At 40.9% G+C, this 25,568-nt stretch overlaps 1 protein-coding gene across 7 annotated transcripts in view; it reads right to left on the minus strand.

The window, feature by feature from the left end:
* Window positions 1–25,568, minus strand: part of kis (chromodomain helicase DNA binding protein kismet) — a 192,244-nt gene that overhangs the window by 74,507 nt on the left and 92,169 nt on the right. For 4 of the 7 annotated variants that reach the window (XM_050191659.3, XM_050191660.3, XM_050191668.3 and 1 more), the window contains 5 exons: window positions 24,931–25,052; window positions 20,590–20,604; window positions 11,559–11,600; window positions 6,853–6,926; window positions 1,316–1,524 (listed from right to left, as the gene is read on the minus strand). In XM_050191659.3, the coding sequence (XP_050047616.1) occupies window positions 1,316–1,524; window positions 6,853–6,926; window positions 11,559–11,600; window positions 20,590–20,604; window positions 24,931–25,052 (462 nt within the window). The remainder of the gene's footprint in view (window positions 1–1,315; window positions 1,525–6,852; window positions 6,927–11,558; window positions 11,601–20,589; window positions 20,605–24,930; window positions 25,053–25,568) is intronic. The other 3 variants (XM_050191666.3, XM_050191667.3, XM_050191669.3) reach the window with 3 other exon arrangements.

Below are 25,568 nucleotides of genomic sequence, written 5' to 3' on the forward strand. Positions count from 1 at the left end.
GCAACGATGACGATGGCAGCACTAGTGAAGACGAGTAGCCCAGTGACCCTGTCAGCTACTAATAAATTTTCGTTATCGAATGCGCCCTCGGGTATGCTCTCTTATTTTTTTTTTTTTTTTCGGTCACGCGATATGGGGGGGTCGACTTACATTCGAGTCGACTTACAATCGTGTAAATACGGTAATCTGACACACCAGATAACACCCCCTGTGCGGACCGACGCGGGCCCGATTAAATAGTTTGGGCGTCGACCGACGGCTACAGTTATTTTCGAAACAGATATGAAAACCGGTCTAAACGAGGGTGAAGGGGAAAGCAAGCAAGTGGAGGTGACGCGAGCTTTCCGGAACAGCTACACCCTCTCCAGATAGCTCGAAAACACGCTACTATCGGGGCCACTGTACAACCATGCCGAGCGCACAGCCACGCGCTCGCGCGGTGTAGCTCATACTGAGCGCGATAGTACAGTTGGGGAACACTTGTCGTTATGAAAGCAAAGTTACAAAAACAAATCACATGCGTCACTGTAAAAAAAAGTCCACTAATTTCATTCACAACTGGAAACAGGAGAAATATGTCCACTTTACAACAACACACAGTTTCAGTGTATAATATTCCTAAAACTTTGTAACTAAGTCACATCTGACATGGAAATACCTTCATTATATCCAAGTTTCGAAGTATACATTGGCGATTTAGAAAAATTAAATACGTTTGCAATCAGGTCTATGGGAAAGAAATGAATGCATAATGCCTCTAAGAGCCCAGCAATGGGTTCCCTGTGAACTTTGATGGCCCACTGGCAACCACACATTTAGAGCATATACAAGTGCTTCAAGTTATCTGTGGACTGTCCAACTCGGAATGACCATGTGACCTATAGTGATCCCAGCAGCAAGATAGCTCAGGCAAGTAAATTTCTCTTTGGCCCACATTTTTAACGCATTTCATATAACTAGAACCAATTTTGCCCATCTCATTAAAGTTAAATTCATAGCAGCCAGCATAACAACAGCTGCTAATCAAATCGACCAGAAAAAAAAAAAAAAAAAGGTAATGTAAGATACCAGAAGCAGCAGGAGAAAACTTTGAATGCCAGCAAACAGGGTGTCTCATCATTGGTTTCAAGTGGCTATTGCAAGTGCTTTGGCAGTGCTCCTAATCACTTAATGCACCAACCAAGCTTTATTACAAGACTAAACAGTTTAATATGTACGAGGCCAGCTTAACAATTTTAGTGCCCTTTTAGAATGGCAGTCTGCTGTTAGATATTTATGACTCCAATGACAATGTGCTAATAAGTAAGCAACTTACCATCTTCCTCGCCTAGCTTGCGCCCACATACACGCCGGCACATTGCACGAAATGCACGGAAGTACTCGGTCAAAGTGTCATCTCGTTTGCGCTCAAGGCGGCCTACTGTGCGAAAGCCATCCCACACAAAGCGCTGCTCCTGGCGCCGATAGTCCACACCATAACAAGACACTGCTCGATAGAACTCTGCTTCTTCTCGTCTTGACCACCTGAAAAAGAGCAACAAAAAGCTTGTTAGAAATGAAATTTAATCTAAAAAGGTACACTACAATCCACAATAGAAAAAAAAAAGACATTTTTTACAAAATACCAATAGGTACCTGCAGCTCGGACTGCCCAATTATTGCTCAATTAAATCAATTCGATAAAAATTAAAGCACAATCAAATTTCTTCTAAACCACATTTTCTGCACATTCACTTATGTCCACCGTGTGCCCGTATGGAAGTTTATGTTCCTTTCACTGTCATGTGCCCAAACAACATTGAAAGCTTTCTCATTTCTGGGCAAAAGTCCCCCCCCCCCCCCCCCCCCCCCCGCCCCCCTCGACATGATTTGTCTTTCATGTTATGAGTATCTAAATAATACAATAAACGGTAGAACAGCGATTTGCTCTTTTGGCGTAAGTCCTGGCATCCGGAAAAAAAGACAGATTCAGCACAGAGAATTGCACTTTCAGCTCAGTGTCAAACTCCATTTTAAATGAAATAGTTTATAGCAAAGCTGGATTTATCCGCACCAATGAGGCATCCCGGATAAACATGGCCAAGCTAGTTTTAGTCATTTAAGTTTATTACCCTAATATGTGCATATATCATAGTATAAAGCTGGTGGTACCATTATGAGAACATTTGATGCACTCCACTGAAGGAAATTAAAAATATTGCAGAACCATACCTGCCAACCTGTGAACTTCAAAATTCTTAAAATCATGCAGCCACGGCACCGGAGGGAGGGGCTTGAGAGCACACCTTTAAAGGGGCCCTGAACCACTTTTCATTGATGAGAAATGCCTTTTAAGCAAAAATAGGCTTTATCAGAAATACTTTGTCGCAAAATGTACTTGAATGTGTTCAGCAGAAACGCAGTTATTGGCAATCAAACATGCCCTTCGCAGTGCTTGCGGTTATTTTTCAATGCCATGCACTGTGAAGGCTATGGCGGAGCAGGGTGTGCCCACAATGTTCTGCGTTCTAAATGTCACAATGGCGCACATTTCAAATTTCAGATTTTGGTGTCTACGATGTGCTAAACCTAAGCCAAACACAGTTGTCCTCAGCGAGCCGCAGTACACTTAGCCAGTGGACTTGTGGCAGCACTCCGCTGCAACCATGGTATCTCCCCTACGTAACCGACTGCAGCTACGTGTGCAGCTACGTATGCAGCCGCGTATGAGAATCCACTTTATTACGAAATAAAGCATCCAAAAGACTGAGGAGCAGGCTTCTGTTGAAAAGAGAGCATTTGAAAGAAAGGTGACTACGCACTCCGATTGCGAGCTCGAGACACCGCGTACGACAGCAAAAATTGGCTGGGATGTTCACAGCAACGTATGCTACTCGCGAACTATGTTATTCCACTAAGCCCAAGGGGTGGTTCAGGACCTTTTAAAATCATGCCCTGGGCACACCCTTTTTGAGGGATGTATACACCATTTATTAACTATGATTTAGTTTTAGGTGCTGAACGAAAAGTGCAGGAAACTTAAACATCAGAGACTGACAAGCAACAAATTGTTTTATAGATCACAGCGACTTTTGAGCAAGTTTGCTGTTGTAAACTTTGCCTACCTCTCTGACGGCCTTTCCCCATTGGCAACTTCCAACGGAAGGTGCGGAGACAGACAAGTGAAACATTTTTTGCTAGCCAAATAAATTTTTTTCATAAAACTTGCACAACATTCGTAATATCGTAAAACGAGGCTAGATTCGTAAACTTTATGAAACATTTGTGAGATTTCGCATGTACAGTAAAACCTGGCTAATTCAACCCTTGCTAATTTAGAAAATCAGATTATTCGGACCCTTTCTCTGATCCTGACAGGCGTATGTGTTATTTATTACAATGAAACTCTCGTTAATTTGGATGTATTTGGCCGTACATCGGTTAATTCGGACAACTCTCGGAATGGAAGGTGCGGAGACAGAGAAGTCAAACATTTTTTGCTAACCAAACAAATTTTTTTCATAAAATTTGCATTCGTAAAATCGTAAAACGAGGCCAGATTCATAAACTTTATGAAATATTTATGAGAGTTAGCGGGTACAGTAAAACCTTGCTAATTTGACCCACGTTAATTCGGAAAATCTGATTATTCGGACTCTTCCTCTAGTCCCAACAGGTGTACGTGTTATTTATTACAATGAAACTCTCGTTAATTCGGATGCATTTCGCCACCCATTCGTTAATTCGGACTACTCTCGGAGCTTGGCGAGTGCGGAACGCCGCAAATGTGTGATGCTAAAGAGCAAAAACGGCTTTAGGCGTCTACCAAAACGAAGCGGCAGAGTTCGCATCACCATAGTCATCAATGGAAATCGTACGTGAATGACCTCAATGCCAGAACGCGTCGTTTGCCACAGCGCTTAGCACTGCATATGTCGTGTGCCTTCACGACTGCGCTATTTCCATACATGATCGCTTCAATAGCAGCCGCGGTTTTGTCTGTGGCAGTTGCAGCAAACAGTAGTTTCACTTTGACTCGGTGTGCACGTCAGCCGCATGCCTTCAACACTGCATAGTAGCCATCCATGATTACGTTGATAGGGACTGGTTTCGTCCGCAGCCGTTGCGGCAAACAGCAGTTTCGTTTCGAATCACTGCGAAGCTGTCGAGGATGAAGAGCACTGTCTACATCACGATGGGCGGCAACCTGGCGACACTGGCGAAAAAATGATCGGGATGCACACGCAGTAGTGAGAAGTGTCTCAGATGAAGACGCACGCCGCGGCCGCACTGTGAAGGAAGTCGCGAGGCCTTCACTACTGCGAGTGCTGATCAGTCACGAGATGAGAATTGCAGCTTCTGCACTGCTTTTGTGCAAAATAGAAACAAGATTTGCTGATTCATTCAGTAAATAAAAGCATGTTGACATAGTATGCATTTGCTTATTGTTTTCTTGATATGCTCGATAATTCGACATTCAGTTAATTCGGAAAATTTTTTTTTCCCGAGTTCTGAGTTAACAAGTTTCTGAATCTGAGTTAACAAGGTTTACTGTATTCAGAACAACATCACGCAGCCCTAAAAGGTGCGCAACAATGCCAGTGTTGCAGTGAAGACATCCAAAGGTTTCTTTACTTCTAACGTGAACAATACCTTCTACATGCCATGGAACATGTGAGACCTGTTTGAATTACAACCACAGAATTTGCTCTTCCGATTGTGCACCATTGCAAGGAAGGTCTCCGCTAATAACGAAAGTATGTTTCAGTGGTTGAGTATGCATATTACAAGATATTTCTAAAGTGGCATCATCAAAAACCGTGCTAGACAATATGAGTCCAGGGAGGCTTCAGTTTGGCCTGATCGTCTCCTTGAGCTCCTCGACAATCTGGTACGAGGAACTCAAGCACAAGCAGCACATACAAGATTGCAAAAAAACAGTATATTGGAATTTTTGCCACAGAGAAATGCAACAAAGGCACGAAAATAGCGAATAAAAGACCGATTACATCAGCTATATCCACGGCTATGGTTGGCCCGTTGACTTCCAAGATTATGATGAAGATAGCACGTTTTTTAAGATTCAATTTCAGTTTTACTAGCAAAGCAGCGTCAACAAAACAAAAATGGCCAGGCTTAGCTTGGTTAAGCCAAGAATGCGTTGCATATTGTGTTAGGGCCCAGCTTTTCCTCCGGCTGTCGTGACGTCACGTCACGTGGTTGCGCTAAAGGTCAATGGTGGCTGCCCGGCCGCGCCCATGGGCTGAAACCAGTCTTTCATTCACATGCTTCTTCTTGCACAAGCTCTGTGCAAAGCTCCCCTAAAATGCTCGTTTGGACGCACTGGCATGAATGATTGCTTAGGGTGCATTTGGTGCAGCCGTTCCAACCCTATATGAAGTACTATTACCCGAAAGCTCCCAGACTGGCGTCATTGTGTGTGAAATAAGAAAAGTATGCACTTAGTGCCGTTAGATATAGCTGCATGTATATCACACGAGTGGATGTATCAAGTGGCAGGGTGATAGAAGAGTTCATTCGCCGGCAGCATGCACTAGAGTGACTAGAGTGATAAAGTGTGAGAAACCGTCTGCGTTTTGAAAAGTGTATAAAAGACCTAAGCAGCAGGTTTGCGTGAAATTCGGCAAATGTGCCACGGAAACTTTCGAATGCCTTGTTGGGCATAGCGTGATGCTGCTATGGGATGCAGTTAGTGTTTTGAGAGGCACTCTTGGCTCAAGTGGGGTCAAACATCAGTGGAAGATGGCGAGCATTGGGGACAGCCACGAACCAGCAAAACATTGGAGAATGTTGCGAAAATTCCACTAATTCAAGAGGATCGTCACCGAACCATTCATGAACTGTGTGAAATGGTAGGAATCGGTTACGCGCCGTGACAAGCAATTCTCACTGGAGACCTGCAAAAGCACTGCATTTCCGCGAAACTCGTTCCCCAATCTTGACTGCCGACCAGAAGCAACGGCACAATGATGTATGCATGGAGCTTCGTGCCACTGCACATGCCGACGCAACCTTTATCAACAGTCATCACTGCTCACGAATTGTGGGTTTATGGGTACTACCTCAAAACGAAGCAGCAATCGTTATAACCATGGAAGAGCCAGACTTCATCGAGACCAAAAAAAGCAAGACAAGTGACAAGTGCTACCAAAACTATACTTATCGTTTTATTCAATGCAAAAGCAGTAGTCCACGAGAAATTTGTTCTCAAAGGGAAGACTTAATTCAGATTCCCATCGTGACATTCTGTGGCACCTGCAAAAGGACATCTGCCAGAAATGACCTGAGCTTGACGAGCCCATTCACACCTCTCTCACGTCCACTGAATTTTTGGCAAAGCAGACCATAGCAATTGTACCAATGCTCCCCCTACCTCCCTACTTACCTGACCTGACCCTCTGCAGCTTTACCGTTTTCAAAACTGAAGGTGACGCTAAAGAACATTGATTTGAGACCCTGGACATCATTCACAAAAGGAGCGCCGAAGGTCCAGAACAGCTTCATGAAAAATGATGACTTCAAGAAAGTGTTTCAAGACTGGCAAACGCACTGAGAAACATGCATTCAGTCACACAGGGGCTACTTCAAAGAAAACTAAGCGTAAACCGATATACGGTAACAATAAACCGTTCTGTACACCCAGTCCGGGAAATTTCGGATAGCACCCCGTAATTGATAAACTATAAACATTTTTTAAATGAAGGAACCAAATTCACAAAAATACAAAATACAAAAAAAAAATTTGGACCATTTTTCATGAAAGATAGTCAAAGCCTAAAAAACATTTAAAAAAACAATTACATGGCATCTATCAACAAATGAAAATTGTTAAGACACTTTCAACATCCTCACCTCTGCTGAGTTTCAAGTCTACGTATTTCCCTCTCACGAATGGCAGCTTCAAACTTCTCTCTTCTTTCCATTCGCTGCAAGACAGAAAGAAAAAGTTTAAATTCAGCATCCAAGGCATCATTACACACACAAGCAAGCTAATGCACAACACCCAGAAGCAAACTGCAAGCTGGAAAGAAAGCATACGGCACAAGGAGGCTAGAGATGCTACAAAGTGAAGCTATGTACACAGATGAAACTGCGAAGGTAATGTCAAAACAATGCCAGTGTAGGCCAAAGAAAGACCAGTTCCTAGAAAAGACTAGTGAACAAACAGTGTACTGTTGGTGTATGCAGCAGAAATCAATGTTTAGTTACCTACACAGCATTAAAAGTGGTTGATAAATCAGTTAACCAAACCGGTGAACAATTCTAGAATTTAGAAACAGGAAGCTAGCCTGTTGAACTCTAGAAGAAATCCTACTCTGAGAACATGCAAAAGCAGCATCTCCAATGCTGATTTCAGCATCTCTGCAGTTAAGCACAAATTTTTTTTTGTGTGTGTGTGTAAAAGCTTTCCTGGCATTCATGATATCAATTTAAGGTAAAAAAATATGCGAGGATACAAACGAATATACAACTATAAAAAACTAGTACAGGGCATGTCAATACCCTTGCAGCCCTCTAAGCAAGAAAATATTCCTTTCTTTCTAAAAATCCCCACTATACCATAACCTTTTAAACCAGTGCAAGTCTGATGCTTAAGCTACAATATTTACAACCATTCTAAGCTTTAAAAAAAAAAATAATAATAAATGTGTGTGTTCCTTTAAAAGTTAAAAGCAATTTACATACACATTTCTTTTTACTAATTTAGCAGCAAAAAGACATATATGTAGACTACACAAGATGCCACTACCGCATGCTCTCAACACAGTTGTGCCCACTTATGATGAAAACTGCATTATGAAATACGTTTCCAGAAAATAGTTATGTAAAAATGCTAAAACAGACAGTTGAACATTTAGATGCAAAACTGTAGATACATTTGGGTGGGGTGGAGACAATAACTACCAGCTTCAGGAGCCTCAAACTTTCATGAAGGTGAAATTAGAAATTACATTAAGAATGGATGCAATATTGTAGCTATACTCGTGGACTTTTCTTGGCTATGAAGCGAAAGCTACGGGGGCGGAGCTTCTGCACATGACTGTATTTGTACGCAATGTAGTCTGGGTGTGCTCGGTAGGAGTTTCGGTTTCGACAACCTCGCACCTCTCTACTTTAGTGAAGGCAGATACAATTAACTTGGCGTGCATCAGTGTTTATTCACATCCGATATGTACCAAGTTCTGAACAGCGAGCATCGCAGCCTGCATCAGAGCTCCAAAGCAGCCGTATGGCATCGGTTAGGACTTGGACGAGCAATCGACGCTGGCGTCGGTAGAGCCGGTGCAGCAGTCAGCTCGCCCGCTCACTCGTTTGCACATTCCAAAGTTTGCGATTTCCAGATGGGTTCGCTTGATTTCTACGCAGACGCTGCAAACACTTTTTTTTTGTGTGTGCGCGCTTAACAGTCTTTTGTTGCTAACGTTGGTCAACAGCCTCCCAGGGGAGTTGATTGGCAGGACAGAAAGCGACGGTGCAAAACGTGTGACGGTTTCAGGTGTGCGAAAACTCGAAAGAGGAAACTAAAAATGCAATAAAATACTAATAGCTGACTGGTGAATGTGACATATCGTTTCAAATTAGGTACTGTAAAAAAACAAAAATAATAGTTTTCTATTTCCCACGTAAGAAAACGTGAACAAAACTACGGGACTACTTCCAGCAGCGGTGAAAGAGGCGTGCTTAGCTTCCGTAGCCTTCGCTTCATAGCCAAGAAAAGTTGTCCACGAGTATAGTCTCACTTCAAGTTGACAAGGTTGGTATGTCAAATGAGTATTACATGCCATAAGTCCGATTATGACTTCGCTAATTCTACCACTACGTTAATGCACACTTATGTGTAGCTTCTCAGCTGCCACCAGGTCACACGAACAGTTCTAGTTGGGCACCTCACAGGTATACAAAATCCATGCCATAGATTAGGTATAGGGAGATAATCATCACTTTACATTACCAAAGTTTGCAAATATTTGAATCAACGAAATTTTGAAGGGTGGCAGAACCGAATACTTAAACCTACCAATCAATTCAATGTTTTAACACTGCTCAAAATGCAGTCTATATTATCAAAAGGCAACTCCTGCAATTTTTTTGGTCAGGGAAGTGGTTCAAATTTCTCTGCACCTCCTTTCCCACAAAAGATAGCTCAATTTGCATACACAAATAATTTTGAATAGTAAGTAAAAATACACAATGAAAACCGAAACTGGACCTGGCAGCACAAAGAGCTCCTGCTTCTGATGTCAACTACAATCAATTCTAAGCATTACTGCATCACCCTGCTCTTTTTGGGCTAAAGATATATATAAAAAAAGAAAATATCGCAAACAGAAGGTTACGTCTTTGCTGAAAGCTTTATGCCGAAAGAAAATGTGAAAACAGTTGCATGTGGAAATGTCTCGGACATTAACACTACTACTGCCATGCTCATGCCGACATCACGTACGATGAAGCGTAGCGTGGCAATTATAATTCGGCTCTTGAAGGGCACAAATCAGCAGTGCACATGCCAATGGTTAAAATTAATTTACAAAAGAACCCCGCTACTCTCAGTTGCACTGTGCTCATGGCCAATGCACTCTGTAGAACATACATTGCCAACTATGTTGGAATTTGATGCATAAGAAAATTGCCAGAGTTGCCAAGTGACATTTTGTAGAAACTGCATAGATAAAGCTCCTCTAAATCTTTATTTTTAGGTGGCACAACACCCATGCTTCCACGTTTTATAACCGCAACGCCCTATACACCATGTATCCCACTTAATTCGTGCTAAAATTTTAAAATATGCAAGTGCCACGTAGCTAGACAGATTAAAGGTAATATTTTTTTCCCGTCGCTTTGAGCAAGTCAGACACACTGCTTTTGAATTTCACATAATTATATAACTAGTTATTAATTCGACATCTCATATATTATAGTCTGAGAAAATTGTAGACTATCCTGAAAAATTCCTGATGCAGCTTACTGTAGCAGATTATGTGCTACACAAACATTTTTCTCCAAAACTGAAAAGAAAGCCCATGAAACATGAAAAAATGCCACACAATAGTGCAATTAGGTGAAATACAAAAAACGTTTTCCCTCGCTTCAAGCGACGGCAAACACCAGCACTTTAGTTCTGTCCAGCTACTGCTACTTTTGTCCAGCATAATATTGAACTTCGGCACAACTTTTGTGGGACACATGGTATACTAGCTAACATGCACCAAATTAGAACAAATTAAAAAAAAATATATGAAGCCTTTTATCTATATGGAGCCCTTTATATGCATGCAAGTGAAGAAGCCTCCAATATGCTTTTGTACCCAAATTAACTAGTTTGTAATTATTAAATATTTTATTGAAGCAATGATATTTATAGAAAATATCCCAATACTAGGCCTTCGAGCACATTCAAAAACATGAGTTTCAGTAGCTTTACAGGCTTTCCTTTAAGCAAGGCAAAAATAGCCACACCAAGGTAGAATGTTGCAAACAATTGAAACATGTTTTTGAATATGTTTTAGTTTAATACCTAGTATTACAAAGTTATTACAAACTAGACAATTACAGAAAAACAAAAATCCTGCAAACTTCTCCAGGTGACTAAAATGTACGCTTGGATTTCATTCCCCATCAAAATAAACCTCGGTGCCCGATAGCTGGGGCTCACTTTCTCTCTCTGTGCATTTGTGCACTGGAGTCCTGAGCATCATATAGCATAGTTAGTGGTCATAAACATTATGCCTAAAATGATGTGCCACAATTGGAAAGAGTAGGATGGCTTCGCAATTTCTTCTAGGTGCCCTTTTGGTTCAGAAATGATTTATATGATAGGCGATGCCCAATAAAGAGCCTGTTTGCCGCAGCTGAAACATGATTTAAAACCAAAACAAAGAAGTCTAGATGAAGTATGCCTAATTTCTACTAAATCAAAGAAAGAATCACGCTACCAGATGAGAAACTATGCCACTGTTTCAAACGACACCCTGACTACCCAATAGAAAACAATATGGGAACATTTGCTATTATGTTTCCATAAGGTAGCAGTGAAGCTATCTGAATTCTACATTAAGTATGATTTTTTTTTTTCTAACACTAAAAGGGATCATTTAAAAAAAAAGAGATGAGGACTGACATCTCAGAAACACAAAGCTTTTTCTACCTGCCATAGGTACGTAGTACTTAGTAATTTTACTGGGTCAATGCCAAATAACACTGTACGACTCTTTGCAGTAGCCCTAACACTCTGTGCATTGTCAGCAGTCAATGGTGAATCTGTATCAACAGCTCAACATAATAGCAAACTCTTCACTGCTGATAAAATCATCTATAAGCAGGCATAACTGTAGCTACAAGTGTCAAAATTTTGCATGTCCTCACATAACAATTTGGGTGTATGATACAAAAATCACTGTTTAAAGAAGAAACTACTTTTTAAGCTATCTACCGGTACATTATATGCACAGAAAGCAAGAAAAAAAATGTTTTGGGAAAAGCTCAAGCACAAATATTAAAGACAGCATCAAAGTAGAGCTGCAGAAAGAGAGGTATGGCAGTATAGATAAAATGCATACATTTACAAAGTTAAAACCCTCCACCTGAATAGCCGTTAAAATCTGCAACAAAAAGAAAGTTCATGTCATTAACCTTGAGACAACGAAAGCAAACAAAAAATAAAACGACATAGAAGAAATTTGTACATTTAGGATTTGATAGCCTTCTACAATTTGCACACAATGCAGTTTCCATAAAACAACATAGGACTAAAGGTCTTTCGTGGCCACACATGTACTTTCTTTCTTGGGGGATCTTGCATAACACTATCACGGAAATGAAGCTACCAAACGGGACTCGATTATCAACTATAACATATGTAAGAAAATCTCTGACAAAAGTTTACTCCTTTGTGTATACTGCAAAGAAAAAAAAATGAGGGGGGGAGAAAAAGACATGTCTATGTGACCACGAAGGATCCTCACATATGGTTTCTTCCATAAAGGTAGTACCGGCCATCACTAGTAGCACGTGAACCTAATTTGAATTTGTCCAATCGTGACATATGGAGTGCTAATATAATAAATAAAACAAGAAAAATAAGGATGAAATCGCCAGTAAACAATCATGCCTATGTATACTAAATGCTTTTTTTTTTCTCCACTGCATTATGTGAAACAACCATAACAAAATTTTTCTAAAAGAACAGAGATTACTAAAAATGTTCCTATATCATTAACAATGCTTGATAAAGAGCTAATCTGACAAATTACAACATTACTGCATGACAGCAACCTGCAAAGGCTATAAAATTTATGTGAAGAGCTTAATTACAGCTATGCTTTACCGATGCAAAAGAGCATACAACCTAATTACAGAGAGAACAAAAATACCATATTTTTGCATTTGTTACTTCCAATAAAAAATCTAGAATCTGGAAGTTAAATTGCCATGTGCAGGTAATATACAAATTTTCTTGCCAGTGCAACTATAGAGCAGCATTCATGGCTGATGAGGCACACTATATTATACTGTTATTGTTTCCGTGATTCATTCAAGCACAAGAGGCAAACCATAACCAAGCAGGAAATATTTCCATGAAGTGCAGCTGCAATGACTGCTCTAAGTTTCAAGAAGCAATCAAAACCTCAAAGCAAATGATGTTAAAACTTTTAACAAATTGTCTTATTAGAGTAGTGGTGATTGAAAGCTCCCAAGTGTTCCATCAAAACAAGTGCTTCTTCAGGCTGGCTGGTTCAAGAATGAAACAAAATTGGTGCAAAGGATGGCATGAAAAATAAATGCTCAAGTGTCGCATCAGCTCAGTCTGTCGTTGCTTCCTCCTTGCCTTGTGTTTTGCAATACTTTTCTCGTTCCATGTTTTGAGAACACATTTCTAAACTATATTTCATTAACTTTTATTCTTTTTTTTTCTCTTTCTTTCTTTTTTAAGTGGGACCTAATTTTGGGAAGTGTGTGACATCAAAGGCTGCTTATGCACACAAAAATATGGTATCTTGCCCAAGCAAATCTGATTTACAACACACCTCCAGCTAAGCTCTAAAGCATTTTATAAAATGGTGCAGCAAAGTCTACAATAGTGCAAGTGCCCAATTTCAGAGTACAGCTAGTGCACATCCTTGTGTGTAAGGCAGGTTTAAAAATTAATGAGCCAAAATATCATATCAATGAAACATTACAAAGATATCGTGACATTACACACCACACTTTTCAAGCCATCTCTTAGGTGGGCCAAGAGATGAAAAATGTGGAGTGCTCTAAGAACCCTGACTACCTGCATATTGTCAATGTGCGCTACAATTTCAGTATCCAAGTGTTCTTGCACTCTGTGAGAATGTGGCCGTCCTGGCCAGCAAGAAAACCTGGGGACTTGCAAGTAGCATACTGTCTCACAGTTAAACACACAGGTTGACAAAAACAGCAGTAATGGCAATGCATTTCTGTGAATGAAAAGTGCAGGAACATCATGTACAGCGAACTTTTTAATCAAAGTAGTTAAGACGAGTACGCTCATCAGCTTAACATTTAGGAGGCTTTGCTTTCTTCCCAGTCAATCTTTGTTGACAAGAACAGGTTCCTTCACGAAACTCTACTTCAAAAAAGTTTACAAGGTGCACTACTGGGAAAGAACTGCGCATCTTTTTCTACTAGCATGTACTACCAACTATTGTCATAAAGTGTGCCTGTCTGTACAACGTGCAACAGCTATACGTCCAAGCAATCTTTAAAGGGCCCCTCATCAGGCCACACAGCAAATTTTGCTTACACAATAGAAGTTATTCTGTGCCCTCCAGGAAACATTCTGCTGCAATTTTTCAAGTTGTTCATTAATAACCGAAATAAAAATATTTCATTGCTGCGAATGCATGATTTTAGGAGGCGAGCGCCCTGCCAAGAGAGACACCCTCTCCACTTGCCCAGTCTAGCCTCCGCAATAGAAATTCCTTCCCTGCGTTCTCCCATACCGGAGCTCAATGTTTGTGTGATGCATAGGTCATGGGCCCCGCCTTCATTTTTTTATTTCCCCCTCGCTTTTTTGTTGTGCGGTGCACTTCCACTGACTGCCTCACACGTGAGCTGTTGCGTTTTCTCATTTCGAGCAGAGCACGATTTTGCACACTGTGCACAAGTACATTTAACTGGTGGTATAAGTCAGTGCTACACAAACACTGAGGCGCACGCACACATGTGGATCACAGAGCATCATCGCACGCTGGAACACGGTAGAAAAAGATATAGTTTCATTGTCTGTGCATGCGACTGCTCGACGTGGGAACAAGCAGACAAAACATACATCTCTCTTGCTGCGGTGCGAAGTAAAACAAAAACACGCAGATATTCAAATCAAATCTACTCCAATCATATTATTCCTCAGAAAGAAAATATTCTGGAGAAGTTCATTGGCTAAAAGCTGTTAAGGACAGCTTGACTAGGCCAATGAATCCTTGACAGGGCAGTTGGGACTACAACAAGAATAACTAAAAAGTATAATACATAATATCATTAAAAAAAGTAATGAAATGTTTTTTTACCATTTCCTAATAGGAATACATTTAAAAAAAAATGAATTAAGAATTTGCTTATGTCAGTCCATTATATACAATTACGTCTTCAGGAAAAAAAAATGCATAGACAGCAGAAAATACATAGTAAAAGGTGAGATACAACCATACAACGAACCATGATTGAAAGGAACGAAATATCAAAGAAATAATGTACTTATACAATGTACAGTAAAACCTCGTTAATTCGAAGTCGGTTTATTTGAAATCCCGCGTAATTCGAAGGTTTTCGGCGGTCCCAACAGTTTCCATGAAAATTTTGCCAGATAATTTGAACAGCCAGCGTGCACATATCCGGATAATACGTCAGTTTAAACCATGGCCTCCGTGATCCGCAAAAAAAGATTAGTGTGCCAGTCTCTGAGGCTAGTATAGTTGCCGGAGTGGCAGCCAGGCGGCACTTTAGATTACTTTCTGTTTCCGGTGAACGTTGTGCGCAGTTTTGTGGAGTGTAGCGGCGGTAACAGTGAATTGCTGCGCACTGTAAGCAGACTGGAGGATGCAGCCTACGGTGCGGCTAACTACCGTGCCAAGCAGTCACGCAACGATGACTACCGTATTTACACGATTGTAAGTCAACCAATTTTTTAATTTGAAAATCTGAAGTGGGGGGTCGACTTACAATAGAAACCAAAACATGGCACCGCCAGAAAAGCGAGACCAACGGGAGCTATAACGTAGTTAGAATTTTGTTTGCTCTATGGCCCTACCCATAGCTTTTCGCTATCCCGCATGTTTGTTCGCTTTTCGAAAGGGTTTTTCAACATTGTTGAGAGTTTTGCAGTGCACACAACACTCATGAGGGGGTGTCGATGGTTGATGGAAGCGCAGACGCCGCTCCCGTGTTTCTGTTTCCCTGTGGTTCTTAGTTTGATGCGTTCCACTTGACTGCCGGCTACGTGCTACTTCTATGCTTCCTCAGTCATCATGAGTGCTCCAGGCCCACTAATCATTCGGCACTCGTTCACAGCAGCGTTCAAGAGGGCTGCCATCCTTTACGCCGAAGAATCAAATCACTGCCCAGCGGGCCACAAGTTTGATGTTTCCGAACGGGTGGTGTGAGAGTGGCGACTGCAGCGAAGCGAAATTTTCACCTGTGACGGCAAGTGAGGAATTTTCCACGTGCCGAAGTCTGGACGCTTTCCGGAGCTGTAGGCTAAGCTTGCGGCATACGTCGCTGAAATGCGCAATCGGTCCCTGCCAGTGAAGTGCGACATGGTCATGAAACAAGCCCGGATCTTCGCCTTTTAAGGACCTGCTCCGCTGTGAGTAGGAGTTGCGGGCGGCAGAAGACCGCGAAATTACGCCAACCGGACCTGTCAAAAGAGCCTCCCTGACGGCTGTGCGTGGTTGGGTGCATTTGGCGTGGGCTGCTGTTCCACAATATGTCGCGGTGCGGTCGTTCGCCAAATCTGAAATTTCGCGGGATGACGACGCGCTGTGGCACCGTAGCAACGATGACGATGGCAGCACTAGTGAAGATGATTAGTCCAGTGACCATGTCAGCTACTAATACATTTTTGTTATCGAATGCGGCCTCAAGTATGCTCTCCTTTTTTTTTTTCCTGTCACGCAATATGGGGGAGGGGGGGGGGGGGTGTCAACTTACATTCGAGTCGCCTTACAATAGTGTAAATACGGTACTTCAAGTGACCGTTTTTCAGGCGAAATAAAGGTGCAGTGTTGATACAGCCACATTTCATACGTTTATTTCTCATTTTTCGTCCGTTTTTGATATTTCAAAAACCCGGTTAATTCGATGATTTTTTGCGGTCCGAAGGACTTCGAATTAACGAGATTCTACTGTAGATTTTCTTCCTGTGTTTTGTGTTATATAAAGTATAATAAAGTCAGAAAGCTACAAGCAGAAAAAAGATAGATAAATTTTTGAACGTCTAATGACAGCAAAATCATTTCATATTTACAAAAAAGAACCACAGTTCTTTCAGCAAGAAGTTCCTTACGTGGCTGCATTTATTGAGAACCACTAGCAAATTGTATAGCAGGGTTTGGAATTCGTAATTATTGCGAAAACTTTGAACAAGCCAGATGTTAGTGCTTCTCGTTCGTGAGGTAACATCTCTGGTAGTTAGACATGCAGTATCTTTAATAAATTGTTTAAAAGAATCAGAACAGAACTAGCAGGATTGCAGAAGGCAAGAGACCACACCAAACTGGAGAAATTTATGTAAGACAAAAAGAGGGCGTGGTATATTTGTAGTTTCACCTTCGTGGGGAAGATATATCGACAACGAGCTAGCACACCAACTATACTAGAGACTTTTTTTATAAATATTAAGGATGTGTTGGTTCCAGCTGAGGTCTGAAGAAAATTTGACACCTAAAATTTTATGCTCATCGACGAAAACAATATCTTCACCGAGATAGACTAAGGATTGTGTTGATTGGTATTTCTTTTCGGTTTGTGTGTTTCACTATTTCTCTATACTTTAATTCGTTTAGTGAAGCAACAGATTACACAAGTAAAAGATGTTGCCTTGAATAATTCTCGAAATCACGCGCCACTACAAACAGTCACAGCACTGCCGTGTACATAGGTGCACTTGTGTGAAATACGTTGAGCACCGTGAGCACAGTGACCGCGAGGGGAAGAGTAAATTGCATTGAGTTTGCAATTTCAGCTCTTTCCGCAGCGCGCAGTGATGTAATACTTAGCAGACACGATTGTTAACGCGCATTGTATGCACGGCGCTTGTCAGCTCAACATGGCCAGACCTGGTGAGCGGCCCTTTAATTAAAGAAAGACTGCAATAGAATTCAACTGGCTAAACTAGTCATCGATGAGTAGTACATACTACTGAAACCTCCTACATAATACTCACTTTGGGGACCTCTAGAGGTATGTTGATTAAATAAATAAAACAAATAATACAAAAACAATGTTCGCAAAACTTCAGGGATGGCGACTTAGTCTTTTTCTTATTAGCAGCCTTTCATCGCAAGTTCTAGCTCACTGCCTCTGAAATGTTCAGCACATGACTGGCATAACGTGGCCTCAGAGGTGCATGCTCCAGAGGTGCACTGTTTCTTTCGCTCATTTTTTTTTTTCTTTTTTTTATAATCTCTCCATCAGAAATGTCTATTTTTGCAAGCTTTTCCCGATGCATTACCTTGCATTTCAAATGTAACATTTTTAGGTGGAGGCTGCTGCATAGCTACACTATCTGAAGCAAGACTTATTATGGGGTCCAAAATTTAAATGCAAATGGCCTTTATATTACATCCCCCTTTGTCATGGTGGTAATCAGTTAATCAGTGTGCCTATAAACTCCACTGCTCACACTAGATGTGTGCATTTGAGTAGTAGGCTTTCTTTGTATCCACATAGCATTTTAGAGATGGCCCCTCTTGTCTGTGCATGTTTTATTGCATTGTGTTCATGGCTTAGCCATTCTGGTGCCTTGTTTTCCTGCGCTCATGCTTATGACAGCCACAAAGAAACCATTCCTCGTAGCAAAAAGCGTTGGGAAGCATAATCAGCACATTTGTGGGAGGATCTTTGAACGCAATTTATTGTTTTTGAATGGCTTAGCTTCTCTGTATGACACATCTTTGGGCCACATTTCCATAAACTTATCAATCTGCAATTTTCACTAAAACCGAAACTATCAAAAGGTGTATAATAATAAAATGTTTTAGAAAGCTAAACTAAATAAACAAAAATGAGTGGTACTAAACCACCATCCTTGCCAGCAGCACCTAACACACTGTGGTTACTGCAATACTTCAACCACCAGCACCTAAAAAAAAACAGTGTCCTGGCAAAATTGTGCCATGTCATCGACCAAGTGCAATCCAGGTGCACACGCAAATGAATTTTCAATGGAAGCATCTGCACATATTGCTCATGACACTTGGTCCAATTGCACTTTTCATCACAATAAAACTTGCATGCCCATTTCTGCTGTATAAGTGAACCAGCATGTATTGACAATAATTTTTGTAAAATGTAAGTCAGAATATAGGCTGAGAGGCAACTCGGAGGCCGAGAATGCCTCAGGCTAAGGTGACTGTTTGAGCAATTTAGTAGAACATGTTGGTAGCCTCAGGCTATCCTAATAATGCCTCACCTCACCTAAAAAAACAACCCAATAGAAAATAACCGGTCATTTGTTAAACAGGAATTTGAAGTTGTGACCAGTTTATTATATTTGTAATAAGTATTTATCGTGAATATTTAAGAGCCCAAACAACCATGAAAAAATCTGTTTCAGTGCTTTGAAAACTGACATACTTGTAACTTGCATCTACACTAGTAAAATAAGATGGCTAAAAAATGCATAATCCTTAAAGAATGCAGAGCTTTCCATGTTCTGAGTTAAGTGCTTCAAGCTAATCTCTGGTTAAATTTTGCAAGCATTGATGTGGCTGCATGAACTATTCCTTCAGTGCACTGTTGCAATTATTCTGTCATTCATACAAAGGATACCTCGGTGCCTTAAAAAAAAACAATTACTCGCATGCAAACATACACATTCTCTGTATGGTATGAGAATGAAAACCCTAGTGTTGGATACAGCAAACCAAAGGTGCAATCCCTAATCACAGAAAGGAACCTAAATCAAGAAACACCACAAAGAGCCTCATTAATGCTTTCCTTGATGTTCTGACACATGCCACTGGCATAATGCACAGACATTTTTCAATTCTGAAATACACAACCTATCTACAAGGTAAGGAATAAAAATTACCCAACAACATGCACAACAGAGGGCAACACAAGGGTTCAAGGGAGAGGAGGGGCACAAAGGATCTCTCATGCACTGTTTTTCACAGGTTAGGAAAATGCCTCAGTCAACAGCCAGCAACACAATAGGAACACATCACATACAAGACAAGCACTGGGCAATGAGCAACAGTCATAACTTGGCACATCAGCTTCACTCATCCTACACTGCAATTTGATTTCACCTGCTGTCATACCAGCCAAATTTCTAATAACACCCTACATAACAACGAGTTGGATGCTGATCCTTAACTATTTCATACCTAACAAGCTTTATCCACGTAATACTGCAAGAACAAAATTATGCAGCACTGATGACTGGCATCAATGTTTGCCTTTATGGATTTGAAAAGCAGCCCAGTAATTGAATGCAATTTCGATGCTAGAAATACCACAAAGCCCGACACAGTATTAAAATCACTGAAATGAGAGAAAAGTGCTGAATCATGGAGAGTCAATCTTGTAGTAAATTCTGAAGACCAAAAGTAAAGTTATGGCCACAAATAAATCCTCAAGAAAGCTACTGAACAAAACTGGCATTTTGCAAGGAAAAAAAAATGAAATGGGAAAAACGATTGCCTTCTCCTCCTATAAATGCACCCCCCCCCCCCCGACCCCCAAAAGAAAAAGATCCTATATGGTCAAGTTACATCAACCAATGCTGAATATTCTACCATCTTTTACTACTGCAGATGCTTCATTCCCAAACGAAAATGTGAGCGAGACCTAACACGGTCTGAGCAAGAAAACTACACAGCTTTGAAAAGTCTCAACGAAAAATATGACCTCCACCATGAGCCATAACTGCAGATAATAAGTGGTGCAATAATTCACTGCTGTTAGCAGTGGTAAAAACCACCTACTTTCAAAGAATGTGCAGCAAAGCTAACTGATGGCATGGAATAGTATTCAAAGAAAAGCTTGCCAATAAAATCAATGCTTGGTTGTGGAGTGAGCCATAGGTGAACAAAGGCCAAGACAACTACTTGCAGCAGCAGCAGCAGCAGCAGCAGTAGCAGTAGCAGCAGCAGCAGCAGCAAGAGCAGCAGCAAGTAGGAGGGAGGGCAGGGAACAACAAGGGCCAAGCACAAGGACAAGGAACAGCCGCTAAACGAGCAATAAGGGTGATGAAACAAGGGAGCTAGAGGAGCACCCACGCATCAAGGCTAGGTAGGACTGCACAACTGGGAGAGACACCACCGAGGTAAAAGGGAGATGGCAGAAGCTTCTACAAGCGGCAGAGACAACAAAGAGCTTGCCAAAATTGAAATGGCATCCTACCTGGTAGGCTGTGTTCTGCAAGGGAGGCACAACCAAGAAAACTGTTTAATGATTCATCACAATCCATGTTTTCAATGCACTCACTCAAGCTGCATCCCATCAAATGTCAAATGGTTAACTGCTGGACAGTACTTGCCTGGGAGGAACTGCTGTCATGTGTTCCTCATACACAACACCTCACTATGATGCAACATGGCTACAATGTTACTCCCACAAAGACAAAACTGTCAAATTACTAAACAATGAAAAGGCCTTTTAAAAACAGGAAAGTTAGGGCGAGGTTCAGAAGAGATATAAAACAAAGAATTGTATTGCACAAGAACACAAGTAAAATCTCCCACCTTGCCCTATGATCTGGAATGCTACTTCATCCTAATAAATCCTACATGGTGCCATTTCTATTCTGTCCAGCAGGCATTAATTAACTACAAAAAGTAAGGCCAGCACCTATGAAGAAGTTACTAACATCCCAGAAAATTGGCTTTTATTATTAGTTTTGTATTACCTTAATATATTGCCATTTATGCTAGCTTGCTTTCATTATAACAAACAAAAACTAGAGCAAAATATTAATATCATAGCCAGAAACTCGCAATATGAAAATCTAACAATACAAGAACATTCAAAATAGCACTGACATGATAAAGCAGTGTGCATGAAGCTTTTAGGTGTACACTACATGAAAATTTCTATGTTGATGCCACCATGCCCTTAAATTTTTGAAGAAAAGCAACATCTACCAAATGCATTTTAAGTGCTCTTTCTAATGCTGATCCCAGTGGTCTGAATAAGCGAAAATAACCTCTATCCAAGCCATATTAGAAATGCTGACACATGAAGAATGGCCATCACGTTTTCTGTGCATTGCATGTCACTAATAAATTGTAAAAGGACACTAAAGTGATCCTCAATTTTGAATGTGCGATGTAGACCACACTGCATTGATTACCGTATTTACTCGCATAATCATCGCACTCGCGTAATGATCGCACCCCTGAATTTTATCGTCAAAATCCAATTTTTTTTTCTTTCCCGTGTAATGATTGCACCCCAAACTTCTCGCAGCGATATGTCGTGTGCCAAGTCTAGCTAATGATGATCGCGCTTACCATCTGTAGAATGCTGTCATATGCTACACGAACAACTCTTGAAAACATACCAAGCGGTCTGCACGCACCAAACATTATTAACCAGATGCCCATTTCATTCCTTTCATTACTTTCCGCACTTCCATGGGGGAAAAAAAAAAAAAAAAAGCTACAACCAAACTTGCCTTGGCTTTATTACTTGTAGGCTTCATAATGGTTTTGGCCAACAACAACAAAAAAGGCGCCTTTCGATTCTTCTCGTCTGCACTTGTGGGCATGCAACAAATCGCGAGCGGCAACGATAGTGGCCATGTTTACGGCGATACGTCAGAAGTGTACCTTATTTATATGCCAACGCTTGTAATACCGCACCCTTAGCGGAAACGTGCCATATTAGGAGAGTAGTGAATACAAGTGCCGCAGTTTCCACAGCATGCCCGCCATGTGTTTCTATGTCACTGACAGCTACGCGCGCCCATCTCTGTTTCTGTCTCCTCAAAGTGGACATGGCTACGTTACTGTCGCAAACTTGGCCGGCATTAACGATATTATTCATTACTGATACGGAAGAAACTGTTTTAATGCGCATAATGTACTCACGGGAAAAGAAAAAAAAATCGCTTTCGGCGCATTCGGCTTGCTCCGCCGGCCTCCATTTTTGTTTTGGTGTCCCACAACCTGTTGTCATCCCGCAGCAAACAGGGGATAAAGAAAAAAAATTCTTTTTGCGACAAATTTAACCCGCGTAATGATCGCACCCCTGAATTTACGTCAATTTTTTTGACAAATAAGTGCGATCATTATGCAAGTAAATACGGTAGTAATGCTCCAACCTGCCTGGGCCCAAAGCTGAAACTTATTTATGAAACGCGAATAGATAGCAGATTGCATTGACCGTATTGGTGCTGGCATGAGCTGATGCATGCCACGAATCAATGGCACAGATGTAGTAAATGGACACCATACTTTTGTTGACCGTGCCAAATTTCACTGCAATCATCATGCATTCTACTATCACAGAAAGCAAACTCATACACATTTGTGTCAGTAAAGCTATAAAAAAGAAAATAAACCAGTCATAGTGCTGGACCTGACCAATAGCTTCATGCAAAACTTTGCCTGAATGGCACCTTGTTTCACATGCAGCAACGACACATCATCTCCGAACGCCAGCCCCTTGTTTGCACTCGGGAAATACTTTGCTCAAGGGAAGAGCCATGTGCTGAATGTTCTACATGCAGCTTTCTCCTTGTCCAGATCCGCCTTAGGCAACATTAGCTCGAACTAAATGCATTGTATGGCTTTGATAACATATGCTGCAATAAGCATAACTATCATTTTACTCTAGACTAGCTTACATGGCTTACAAGTGCCTTTTCTTGTTTACGAGGGATCTAGCAGCAGGAAAATGTATCATATGTTCGTAGTTTGTCGATGTACTGAACGAATATTGGTGCCAAAAAATCGTGTTTTCCAGGAACATATGAACCAGTAAAACATAAGCGTAACTGCATTAGGTCTTTTTTGTGTTCTTGATCGTGAAAGTTGGCACCAGGAAACTCTATACAATGAGATTATATCAACGAGGTTTCACAGTATCAATGAAAGCACTAATCTCCCTGCACTTCATAGAGCCACTACTAATTCAAACTTTACATGAAATGGGTCAACCTAAGACCACAAACGATGGTACTATGCAGTCCTCAATGTAGCTATAGTTCCAAAGAATTAGAATGCAAGCACTTTGCAATACTTCAATAGAACGTTAAATTTCTGCTACACCAACTGCACCCTTCAAGAGGCCTTTTCTCATTGCTTTATGCCAGTGCCTACATCAGACACATGCCTAAACATTTGCATAATGTTGCTTTTATCCTGAGTACTTTTCTGCCACCATGAAATGTTCTACCTAAGCATTTAGTTCACTCTGCACAGACATGTGAATTCTCATGTACAGTGCACAGCTCCTGATAAGAAACGCAACTGTACATACTTTTAGAAGACTCATGCCAGTAGTGGCAAGCAGAATGTATTGTTCGCTTCACTACTAGGCTGAGTGAGCAGAATACAATATGTAAATTTGCTTTACCTTTTTGTCTGCCTTTCATAGCGAAGCATACTACAAACTTCTGATGTCTCTATAACAAGCTTTTATCAAAGATATAAAACCAATACAGTTATCTACAATGCTTGAACGCACAAAGATGTAAACAGAGCGGATTGAAGGAGACACCAAGCTAAACACCCTAATTAATGGCTGTAACAGTATAAAGACTAGTGTTCAGTGCAGCCCATTGGTTGAGTTGAGCAAAATCAAATACCTACGCTTTAATCTTCAGACTACTATAGTTACCTGTGCAGGCAAGAACAACTTTGCAACTGGAACAACTCTCCAAGTGGCTTTTTTCCATTACATTAAGCAGGTGGATGGCTGCCATGTGCACTAAAAACTGCATAATCTTATTTATAATCCTGAGTACTTTTCTGCTCAGGCACACAGAAATTAACCAGTGCTGCTTGCGGTGCATTGCACGCCACAAAGTCAGGCACTTCCAGACTTACCTAAGAAGGAAATTTGCATGTGTCACAAGCTTGGGCATTCATTCTTACAGTAAACTACATATAAATGCATCAAGCGTAACTATAATGCAACCAACCAATGGACATTGGTAGCAGTCCAAGGACCTAATGTGCTAATGAATAATGTGGGTGTAGCAACCCCTCAAAACATAAATCAAATCACAGAAGGCTCTTTTGCCACATTAATGGCTGCTTGTGTTGAGTTAGTATGCATAGATTTTGTTATCGAAAGCTCAAAAGCAGCAGAAAAGCATGCAACTGTTTACTCCCGATGTGAATTGGCAGATTATGCAGCAGCTATCAATACCCCTTTTATAAGTCATGTTAGAAAGGGTACCTGCGCATAGACATAATAAGAAGTTGTTCTCCAACACTATGCAAACTTTCTTGTGTACTGCACGTTTGTGCAGGTTGCTCAAAAAAGCATGATACTCTAGTCCTGTACTTTCTACGCACTAAGCATTGGTGTTGAAACGATATGAAGAAAACCTAATATGACAGTGCATGACAAAAAGGTGAATATATCCTAAGACAATTCTAACATTACTTTCACAAGGTCAGTAGTTTCAGAAGTTCCTCGAAAAAACTTGTAGTGTGAGGCGAAATGAAGAATGAAAAGCAGACTACTCAACCCCAAGAAAAACAAATTAACAAGGTAGCAAGAAATACACACCCTTGCACGCTGAGCATTGATGAGCTCCCTTTTTTTGTGGTTCCTTTGGTACATGGTAATGATGCGCCGAAGGCGTGTGTTCAAGTCGGAAGGAGAAGGGAATTCCAAAGTGCCTATTTCACCTGAGAAAGAAAAAAAAAGTTCACGAAACTTAAAACGGAACAAGACATGCTCCAGGAGCATGTGTGTGTTTAAATAACTTCAGTGCATGATGCAAAATTTGTAACACATTACAATAAATACCACAGGGAATGAAAGCTCCTGTAACTGATGGCAGTACTTTCAGCTATCTGTAGTGACAGCCTGACAATGGTCGAGTTACGGGCCATGAATTTGTTGCAACGCCTTCTAGTCGATTCTATGCCACTCTTAATAGTTGCTGTTCATGGCCAACTGATTTCATTGATAATGGGTGAGAACGTTGCTCTGACAGGATGTCTACTAAGTTGGAATTTTCCAGGTTTTCCTTGAGTGCCTTTGCAAAATTCCCTGAGTGACAGAGAACTTGTTTTATTTCAAGAAGGGCTGACACCATGTCGCCCTATGCTGTCACTCTCTAGTAAGCATGTTTTAAAAAAAAAAAGACGACTTAATCCAGATTGCATAGTAAGGAGTAATGTTTATTTTACTCCAAAAGA

Source organism: Dermacentor andersoni, chromosome 1 (assembly GCF_023375885.2).
Source record: "Dermacentor andersoni chromosome 1, qqDerAnde1_hic_scaffold, whole genome shotgun sequence".
Lineage (NCBI taxonomy): Eukaryota > Metazoa > Arthropoda > Arachnida > Ixodida > Ixodidae > Dermacentor > Dermacentor andersoni.